General features: G+C 42.2%; 1 protein-coding gene and 1 long non-coding RNA gene across 4 annotated transcripts; one reads left to right on the top strand and one right to left on the bottom strand.

The window, feature by feature from the left end:
- Window positions 1-963: 963 nt before the first annotated feature.
- On the bottom strand, window positions 964-8,634 carry dpf2l (D4, zinc and double PHD fingers family 2, like). 3 transcript variants are annotated; one of them, XM_063876346.1, is made up of 11 exons: window positions 8,470-8,634; window positions 6,669-6,829; window positions 6,301-6,408; window positions 5,879-6,075; window positions 5,513-5,605; window positions 5,346-5,430; window positions 4,870-5,004; window positions 4,157-4,288; window positions 3,912-4,024; window positions 3,082-3,163; window positions 964-2,609 (listed from the first exon to the last, which is right to left on the bottom strand). In XM_063876346.1, the coding sequence occupies exons 1-11, from the start codon at window positions 8,499-8,501 to the stop codon at window positions 2,524-2,526; spliced, it is 1,224 nt and encodes a 407-aa protein (XP_063732416.1). In that variant the 5' UTR covers window positions 8,502-8,634; the 3' UTR covers window positions 964-2,523. The 3 variants fall into 3 exon arrangements, with proteins under 3 accessions (XP_063732416.1, XP_063732417.1, XP_063732418.1); XM_063876347.1 differs by having other exon boundaries at window positions 5,879-6,072; window positions 8,470-8,633; XM_063876348.1 differs by lacking the exon at window positions 4,870-5,004.
- A 228-nt stretch (window positions 8,635-8,862) lies between these two features.
- On the top strand, window positions 8,863-10,370 carry LOC134859703 (uncharacterized). Its single transcript, XR_010165142.1, has 2 exons — window positions 8,863-9,745; window positions 9,911-10,370. It is a non-coding gene; the product is annotated as an uncharacterized LOC134859703 (long non-coding RNA).

The following is a 10,370-nucleotide window of genomic DNA, read 5'->3' as shown; positions in this document are numbered from 1 at the left end:
TGTAAACATTATACGGTTTGTAATATAACCTCAATTTCTTCACAATAGACTATTTTCCCTTGGTAAAAAAACACTCCTGGACTTTTGTACTAACTTAAGGAAATGATTTGCTTAGGTGTTTAACCTTTGACCAAGTTCATCATATTCTCCTTCCTCTGTCTGTATTCCCATGGCATAGTTCTTCGGCCTTGGAGGTGCTGTTATCTTCATTAAGGAGGGGCAGCTTGGGTTTCCTGAGCCTTGTTAGATGACTGTTTAGTTAGACGTAGTGACTGTCCGCTCTTATTTAGTCTGGCGCTTGAAGAATGTTGATTACCCATTAGGAACTAGTTAAACCTCTTCCTACAGCTAGGGGTCTTCAGAATTTGTCGGGCAACAGCTCTGTCAACTCGTGGCTGCAGCAAACGTCTTGTCAATTCTCCGGCCGTTAACTTCATAATAAACCTTCAGTGTTTGCCATCAAAGTTCCAGCTCCCCCCGTGTCTCTCTGAGTTTCGTCTCCATTGCTTCAGAAGTTTCCATCACAACAGCAAAGATGTTTTTCCAAACATTTATTTTGGGTTACATTTAGTCACTTTGTAGTGTGAGCATTTGATACTTTACAACTTCTTCAATGATTTGGTAATACAAAACGTTGCGCATTATACATGCGAGTGCCATATACCCTGCTGCAATTTCACATTTACAATTTGCATACCATACCAGCTAGCTACTTAATCCAATACTGTCACTTTTCAAATATAGTAGCTACATTTTTAACCATTACCTACATAGCTATTTTGATTTTTAGTTAGCCATTTTTAAATGTATTTCTTCTAAATGTCCCCTTTGCAGGACAAATAAAGGATGTTCTGATTCTGAAATGAGGGAAAAAGTAATGGGGGTCCCGCACATATTTAAACACCAGTCATCCCCACAGACAACTATGAAAATGATAAAGTTAAATCACTTACAAAGGACACGTTATTCAAAGTGATTTTTATTTCAGTCAGGCTAAATCGGCTTTGATACCAAAGAAATGAAAAAATAAAAATAGTACAACAAAGTACATCATTTTACAAATACTCAAAATGGAGGTCTGACATATCAGAATAATCAAATAAATTCAAACATGTCACAGTCATAACAAAAATAGAAAAAGTCAATACAGTACATAGAATGCAATAGGAGCTATATACTTGAAGTGTTTGCTATACCATAGACTTTACAAAATTCTACTAGAAAAACTCCCAGTACCAATGGAATATCAGGTAATATAAAATGTAAAAAAAAAAAAACATACAACGAAAAAGAAAACACTTGTGGTGTGAGTGTGTGCATTCATACAGGTGCAATATGCATGCAAATCTGCCTCTGTGTGACAAACGATAAAAGCAGCTACAGTTTGTAAATGATTATGTGTCGTCGGTCTGACAGCAGCTGTTTAAAAATGACGTTTGACGAGTGATGTCACTGCCAAACTGTTTCTTTTAAAGCACAAAACAAGTGATAGAAAAGGATGCACCTTATGATTACAAATCTCATGTATTGGTCAGTTTCCCCCGAAAAAACAGTATCATCTGATGGTGAGGCTTTTCACAATGTTAGCTCCGTCTGAAGGAGAAATGATTTTATTTTAGGAAATATTCAACTTACAGATTTGTTGTATAGTGTTTGGTTGAAGTAACTGATCGATCCAGTAACAGCATCAGAGATGAGAAGGTGGTTTCGGTGCAACCCTCAAATAGCAAGGCCAGAGATTTGTGCTAACAGCTTAACGAGTCCAAGCCAAAGTTTTTTGTTGGCAAACAAATTAAGACTTTTTGTTACCGTCTTTGTCCCACCGATGTAAAATGAAACAAAGATGGTTAAAGTGATTATGATAAGCTCCTTGTGTCATTGTCGTGTGTATTTCATGTGATGGTGGACCTTGGCACTGCCCGGCTCCCCTCAGGGAAACCTCTTAAAAAGATTGATGGACCAGACAAAAGTACACAGACGAATGCCACTACAAAAGTCCACTAGTAACCAGAACAATAACAACAGTAATAATAATTATGTTCCTCAACTGTATATGTGGTGTTTTCATTCTTCCTCCCGCGTTAAGGGAGTAAAAAATAGATCATTTGGCAGAAAAAGAAAACGGTGTTGTCTCGACAGTCCGTACTGTGTCTCTGAGTGGGAAAGGGTGCAGATAGTTAGCAGTGATGCTAATCCATTTGCTCCTGGGAGCTTCCATGGAGACAGCAGTTACTATGGTTACTGCATGCCTTCTGTCTCTGTATCTAGTGTGTGTAACAGTCCAGGAGAGAGTGTGTGTCTATACTGTATTTATACGCACAATATGTATTTGTTAGACGGCCAGCCTCGGGGCTCTGCAGGCAGAGTGGTAGTTCTAGTTTGACCCCCCCCACTGACACTGAAGGTATTAAGACTTCTACAGCTGATCTGCGATCTGCTCAGCTACATCTGGACATTTCCCGGAGCTCCGGACTGAGAGGAGGTCTGACGTTTCCATCGGGGGTCGGGCTCGTTGATGTGATGTCACTCGGGGCCGGAGCCCTGGTTCTGCTGGTATATGGAGGCTTTATCCTTCAGCAGAACCAGGCACAGGTGGCAGCTCCAGCTCCCTGTGGAACACACACACACACAAAATGAGGCCAGGCTCAGGAATCACAGGGGTATAAAATACTAGTGCTGTATTTTATTTATATCACTGCAAAATATTATTCAAAAAGTGAGAAAAACAGTGGAACATTGGAGTGGAAATGTTGTTTAGAAAGGCTAATCGCCAACAAACTTCATTTAAAGCACAATTAGTCAGATAAAACATGATTTGGGGAAATACTAACATAAATATCTTTCAATAACTTCGGATTTTTGGACTTTAAAGCACTCTTTTCACTATGAAATGTTTGGATCACATGAGCTGTAAACAATCAGAATCAGCAACTGAAGCCTAATTCAACAAACAGTATAATGTAATGAAATGACTGCAGTCTAAGTCATTGAGACAGAATGAGTAGCCATGCCAAACAAAAGATGCCTGCAGCTTTGGAAGGTTGACTTTGTAAGCTCTAGCAGTGTGCAGCGTCAGCTTACCCTCTGGTGGTTCGGTCATGGGGGGGCTTAGACAGTACATGTGGTAGCCTCGGTCACAGTCATCACAGAACAGCAGCTGGTCCTGCAAACACACAACATGGTGATGAGTCTACTGATTCCACAAGAAGAAAGAGTGAGACAGTTCGGCTGCACCAGGGGATTTCAAAGTCTGAGACTGTGGGCTGCTGTCAAACCGTGGGAAAAAATGCAGACCTCTCCATTGTCAGATGTCACACTGAAACATTGAATCCTTGCAGAGAGAAGAACAAGCTGTCTCTGCTATTCTGAAGAATTCAATTTAATCTAAGCTCCCTCTGGCAGGCAGCGAAGTCTAGGGCTTTTAATTTGAAAGGTAAGAAGCATCTCTCTTGGTTCAGTCTATGGAGCAACATATTATCTTATTACATTCATAAGGGTGTGTTGTTGGATAGACAGGTTGCCTCTGTTTGAAGTAAAGCATACTTGAATGAATGGGATATCTTGCCATTCATTTTCTTGTGTTTTTAGGTAAACTTTTATTTGAGATTTGTTTGTGTGAGAGTGAGACAAAGTACTCTCACACAATTTTAGATTTTCATGGCCATAACTACACTGTAGCTACTGTGCATTTGATAATAGAAAACGCTTGAAACCTACACACCTAATATTGTATACATTGAATTCCATTTTTTTATGAAAGAAAGTAACAAAAAAAGTGTCTATACTGTCAATTAAAGTTCTTAGAAAGAAAGAAAACGTGTTTAAAAAAACAAGCGATGCACCTAGACAGTAAACACAAACGGCGTGTTTATCCGGTATATTGTCAGCAACATTATATAAAAGGGTCTCACGTCATTCTCTGAGGTGCCGCAGACGTTGCAGCACTTGCACTCGATGCACTGCCAGCGGTAGGTCTTCACTGCAGCCATCATCACGGGTGTGAACTGCAGGCATGTTGGGTGGCCTTCAGGGAGGAGACGACACGGGAGAAATGTTATCAAGGAAGACACAAATAACTATGAGTATAGAGTGCCATGAGAGAACGGAAAGGCAGTGCAACATTAACTAAGTGGTGAAATGAACACGACGCGAGTACCTGAGCGTCCACAGTCTGAGCAGGACACCAGCCCCTCTGACTGGCCGGTCTTCTGGTTCATAGTGGAGTCTCCCAGACAAAAGTCGCAGTAGTCGTTGGGCAGAGCCAGCCCATTGGGACCCTTTTTAGTTGCTGAGCGAGAGAAAGAGCGAAGAAAACATTTAGTGAACATTAAAGACTGTCGTGTTAAATTGAGATATAAAGGAGGGTGAGTTACACCAATAGTTCCTTCTATAGAATAACTGTTTATAAATCAAATATGTTAAACATTGAAGCACAGTTTTACAAACCTGTTCCTCCTGCATCAGCCAACACCAGCTTTAACTCAGTAACTGGTTGATGATTTATCTAACCCATGATCCAAACTAAAGAATGAGTGACAACTGACAAGACGCACCGGTTGAATGGATTTACTAACACGGAGTTGCGTGCACTAAAGAAAACAATGCGATGGATATTTCTCGGGGGGAAAAATGGATGAAAAACACAGATGGATGATATGCCAGTATTCCCGGCTGTGCAAGTAGGTTGCAGTCAGGAGTTCCCTGCTCAGAGATTCAAAATCAAAAAAATGAAAAGAGTGGAACAAAAAAAAAAAAATATATGAGAGAGAGACGTCCCCCGTACAAACACACACACATGCTACACAGCATGCAACCAATCCTCCCTCCCCTCTCTCTCCGTCTCTCTCTCAGCACAAAAGAGTGACTCACTCTTCTGCTCCTCAGGCTGGCGAGGAGTGGGTGGTGCCTCGATCTCCTCGCGGTCCTCGCCCTCCTCCTCTGCCAGGTGAGAGTGTGTATAGTGGTAGCTCAGGCCGGGGCGGTTCTTGTAGCGCTTCCCACAAACTGACACACACACACACACGGTCAAACAAGAGTTATAGCGATGGCGGCTTGTTATTACTACCGTCCAGGAGGCCCGAAACAAAACCTACGCAGTTCATCGCCCCACAACTGGCGATTTTCACATGGTTAATATTATAATAATATAAGACACGCTTTGAAACAAACTCAGACAGGCAGCATTTGGACAGGCAACCTTTCAGATTGTTTTCAAGATTAAGCTGTAGACAGGGTCTTTCAGGTTAAACCATGCATGCCAGAAGGCTGGTTTTGTACTTTCAGGGGTAAAATCAAAAGCCTTGCTTGCATGACACACAGACGATGCAAAGGAAGCTTGTACTCACTGTCGCAGGCGTAAGGTTTGTCCCTCTCCTCCAGCGCCGCAGCTGCAGCCTCCTGTTTCTTCTTCCCATTCTTGTCACTGCGTCCCTACAGAACCCATATTACAGTTGACAGACAGTACACTACAATTCCACAGGGAACTGACTGCAGAAGAAGAGGCGGTACTCACCTTGGACTTGCTCTTGCCTCGTCTCTTGGGGGTCTCGTCCTCAAAGTCTTCGTCATCAAGGTCGTCCAAGTAGTCGTCATGGTCCAGGACTCGCTGCAGGGAGAGGGGCTGGATTAGGTCTTGCTGTGTTCACTTAACAGTCTTTACATTTTGAGTTTGATACTTTGGATGAACTTTCCTCTAAGATCGATTACCGTTTTTTCTATTTATGTCATTCATATTCAACAAAAACTATTCCTATTTTTAAGACTAGCACAGACTGGTAGAGACTACATTCAAGTCAGACTGTCATTAGTTGTTCTGTGAAGCTCTAATGTCATCTGCAATAGCAGAAAACTGGAAAGTTTAGCCAGCTTTGAGCCACACCTTGCGGACGCGCCCAGAGGACGTGTGAGTGGTTGCCGAGGTGGCAGGAGGCTCCACAGTTGCTGAGTCATCCTCAGGGCCACGGATGTCTAACACAGCGCTCCTCCTATCGAGTGGCTCCCCTTTCAGAAGGGCCTCCAGACTGCTGCCATCCGATGCCACCAACGCATCACGCTTCAGACCCAGCTCCAAATCTGCTATACACACCAAGCACAATGGTAACGCATGCAATGACGGGACATGAACAGAGAGACACACAGACTCGTTATTAACAGAACACGGGGTCCATACTCCTACTTGCAACCAATACATATGACAGATATTTACTTTCAGAAGAAGAACGTTTCACTTAGTTAATGGAGAAAGAACCAAACGTGACTTTTTTTGTGATGGGAAGAAAGGTGTTCAACCAAAAGTGATACCTGCTTTGAGAGGGGGGAAGGCCAAGCGAGGGTCCTCAGGGGGGTGAGAGCGGCGCTTCTTCCTCCAGCGACGGGCTGGGTAGGTGTACAGCTGCCCCGGGGCTACACCTGATGAGACACACATACGTACAGGTAGAAGAACCAGCAGGCGGAATACTTATCGGCATGCTCTTTCGAAATGAAAACTCTCAAAATAGATAAGTCTATCTTTGTCTTGCAAGTAGCATTGAACAATTAGTCGGAATCTAATTAAAATAGCATTATTGACTAGTGCAATATATGCATGATTTGACTTAAAATCCTATCATCAATGAACTGATGATTTAAATATTGTAATACTGAATTGCCACTCAGATCTAGTTAAATACCTGCGCTCCGGTGTCTCTTCTCCATCCAGATGTAACAGTTGGACTGGGCCACACCAGTCTGAGAGTCCAGGAAAGGCATGAGGATGCTGCGCTCGGCGCACAAGCGAGCATTGTAACTATGACACTGCTCCATGGCATCTCTGTAATACTGCTCTCCCAGCCTGAAAGGTAAATGTGGGAAAGCGAGGTCAAATAACACAGAACAAGAGACACTGTCAATAACCATAGACGGGCAGTGTGTGAAAAACCGCGCTATTGAGCTAAAATGTAGTGATGCAAGTAGTATCTGTAACTGTATAATAATGTTACTGATGTATCCACTCTATTGCAGTACTTTGCATCTTAAAATGTTCTTGTAAGGTTGAATTTGTCGGCCGCTTGTTATACTGATAATATAGATTAAACAGTGTTGCTTTTATCGCCTTATGAAAACATTAAATTGAACAGCCAACAGCCGAGGTTGACAAATGACTTGCTGCTTAAAGGCTTTTTCAGGAGCTTTCATGAGAATCAAACCTATCTTCAATAAAAAGATGTTGGTATCTTGAATAGGGTGTGTGCCTAGAGGTTATTTTTACAACCCTTAAATGTCTAGTTGTTGGCAACAGACTATGAGGCCTAAAAGCGACACGTACATTCAAATCCTTGTTAGTGATCTGAAAGCATACACAGATACAATCTGTACAATCTTAAAAAGTTATAAATATTAACCCACATGTACAGTGTATTAGCCTGGCTAATTCATCAGTGGGGTTGTGTTAACTGTGCGGATTATAGAGGTAGGAGAAAGGAGGCACATTCTCTTACAAGTCAGGAATACATCACTAGATCCAATTTGTGTGCCCTTATTATAGAACAAAAACAATTATGATCAGAGATCTTAAATAAGATCCCATATAAAATTAGAGCAATAACCTCAATTACACATTGCAATCAGGCATATGAACACTACTGATGATTTAACGTACCTACAGCCACCGTTTCAAATCTCAAACACCCTACATTCCCTTCTTTTGAAATGTCTGTGAAACAGTTCTCTTGTTTTTCTTGATTGGCATGCTGCAAACTAATTTAACTCAGTCAGGCAATAAGAATGTAACACATGTATTTTCTATTTTAATAATTTCCTGTATACAATGAAATCAATATCACAATTACAACAAAGCAGCCATTTTCGGTGCATCTAAAAAATAGAATTACTATGGTCCACGAGTGAGTGGCCTTCATCACAAACGCAGTACTTATTCTCGGCTTCAAACCAATTTGTCGCATTGTAGTACTAGCCTGCTCACAGACTGTTGCTCTTACTGTGGTATCTCTGCATTTACCAGCGTACAAATAATAACCAAGCCTGGGTTCACTACAAAGCCTAACACCAGCAGTAATGATGGAGGATGTAGGAACAAAAGGTTGATTGTTAGCAAGCCTCTCGTCACACACAACAAAGCACCCGCCAAACTGACAGCTTTCTGCTACATTAACTATCATCCCCAAACGACAGGGTAGCAATAGTTTGAATATGTTGTATTAAAGAGCACTTTGAGTATCTAAGTTAGGCATACTTAGTGGCTAAAACACAGCTGTACAATGGGTTCGCCTCATTTATATGTGCTCAATGCTAACAAGCTAGCATTAGCTCAGTGGGTAACGTTACTCTCCTGGGACAAATATTGTATTCAAGATTGACGATGCGAAGTTTACACATTTGAGCACTCCACAGTAACATTAAGCTTAATATGTTTTACATTCACCAATGTGTGGCTGCTGGTTTAAGTCTCACAATAAATAAAGGTAAACTTACACTTTCACAACACTGTCGACGGCCGCCGCCATGTTTGCTTATTGCGGTTGTGTGAAGTGCCACTGCGCATGCGTACACACATGAGTGACCGTTACTGCCTCCCCGGGTAAAAACGTGAAGTGTACTTTAAACCAGTGATTCCCAAACTTGGGCCGCCAGCGCCACCTAGAGGGCCGCAAAAAACTTTTAGTTTTGCACCTGTGGGCCGCAAGGAGATATGTTATCCATGAGAAGCTCAGTTACAATGCAGCTTTCGACCACGTGGTGGCGGTAATGCATCAGTGAGTTGTTTAACAAGACTGTCTTCTTCTCTACGCTAGATATATAGCGATATATATATATATAGCTAAATATATATATATTAAATATATATATATATATATATATATATATATATATATATATATATATATATATATATATATATATATTTTATAGATATATACAATTATGGAGAAGTTTTTAAAACGGAAAAAATAGGAACATCGTGCCGACCCCCCACAAAAGAGTACATTTTTGCGTCGGCACAATCCCGATTATATAAAATACGGCTTCGTAAACGGAGGTACCGAGGCAGTGCCGAGTGTCCAGTGTGTGGAGTGTGGGCTAACGCTGTCAAATGAGGCACTAAAGCCCTCAAAACTACAGCGGCATCTACAGACCAAGCACCCGACGCTCGTGGGAAAGCCGGTGGAATTTCTCAAAAGAAAAGAAAATGGGCTGCAGATGCAGAAAAGGTCGGTCATGTCACTGACTGGCAGCTCCAAATTTGCACTGAAAGCCTCTACCTCGTAGCCAGACGTGTGGCACAGAGCAAGAAGGCGTTTACCATAGCGGAGGAGTTGGTTCTGCCTGCCGCTGTTGATATGTGCCGTGAGATGATCGGAGAGGCCGCTGCAAAGAAGCTGCTGCCCATCCCACTGTCAAACGACACTGTGAGTCACCGCAATGTCAGTTTCGGTAATTTTGACTAGTCCTCAAGCGTTTGTTTGAACTGAGGAATGTGGTCTTCTCTTTTCTCACTGAGGAAAACAATCATCTTGCACAGTACTATGCCAACACAATGTTCACAGCAAAAGTTGCCTACCTCTGTGACATTTTTTCACTGCTGAACCAACTGAACATCTCACTTCAAGGAAGAAACAGCAACATATTTTTTGTTGCAGACAAAGTTCAAGCTTTCAAGAGGAAACTTGCTTTGTGGACCAAGAGGGCCCAGGAAAAGAGGATGGACATGTTTCCACTTTTGTCTGACATTTTGGAAAACTCCCCTCAGGTGGATATCAGTGACTCAGTCTCTCAGCACCTCTCACAACTGGCAGAGAAATTTGATAACTACTTTCCTGAGGATCCCAGAGAGGGAAACATGTGGATTTTGGACCCATTTTCAGTGGATCCCACTAAAAATGATGTTGCTTTGCCCTCACATCTGGAATCCCAGCTTCTGGAAGTTTCCACTGACAGCACTTTAAAGTTGCAGTGGGGCAAACTGGACCTGGGCTCCTTCTGGATTGCTGTCTCAAAGGAGTACCCATGTCTTGCACTGAGGGCCGTGAAAGTCCTTCTCCCATTCACGACTACATACCTGTGTGATTCAGGATTCTCCATTGTGGCCACAACCAAGACCAAAGCCGGAAACAGACTCAGAGCAATGCTGGAGGCTACTCTGAGAGTGAGCCTTTCCCCCATTCCACCCAGACTGGATCTGATTATGTCTCAGAGGCAGGCCCAAATGTCTCATTAAGAGGTGAAGATAAAAAAGGGAGTTGTATTACTGTTGTTCATTGAAAAATGTCTTGTCCCGTCTTGATATGTGCCAGGAATTATCAGCCTGTTCAGTGGCTTGATGTGTGTGCAGGTTTACATACACATGTCCAATAAAAGTCTTTGTGATGATCCCA

This window comes from Eleginops maclovinus, chromosome 23 (assembly GCF_036324505.1).
Source record: "Eleginops maclovinus isolate JMC-PN-2008 ecotype Puerto Natales chromosome 23, JC_Emac_rtc_rv5, whole genome shotgun sequence".
Classification (NCBI taxonomy): Eukaryota; Metazoa; Chordata; class Actinopteri; order Perciformes; family Eleginopidae; genus Eleginops; species Eleginops maclovinus.
Note: the sequence above shows the minus strand (reverse complement) of the source record. Positions and strands in the feature narration are given on the sequence as shown.

Excerpts from the sequence above, each read along its gene's own strand:
- dpf2l (XM_063876346.1), bottom strand. The coding sequence starts at position 8,501 with ATGGCGGCGGCCGTCGACAGTGTTGTGAAAGT. Across the intron at positions 6,076-6,300 it reads CTTCCCCCCTCTCAAAGCAG|CAGATTTGGAGCTGGGTCTG; the intron begins GTATCACTTTTG and ends TGGTGTGTATAG. Across the intron at positions 5,005-5,345 it reads CAAACCTTACGCCTGCGACA|TTTGTGGGAAGCGCTACAAG; the intron begins GTGAGTACAAGC and ends TGTGTGTGTCAG.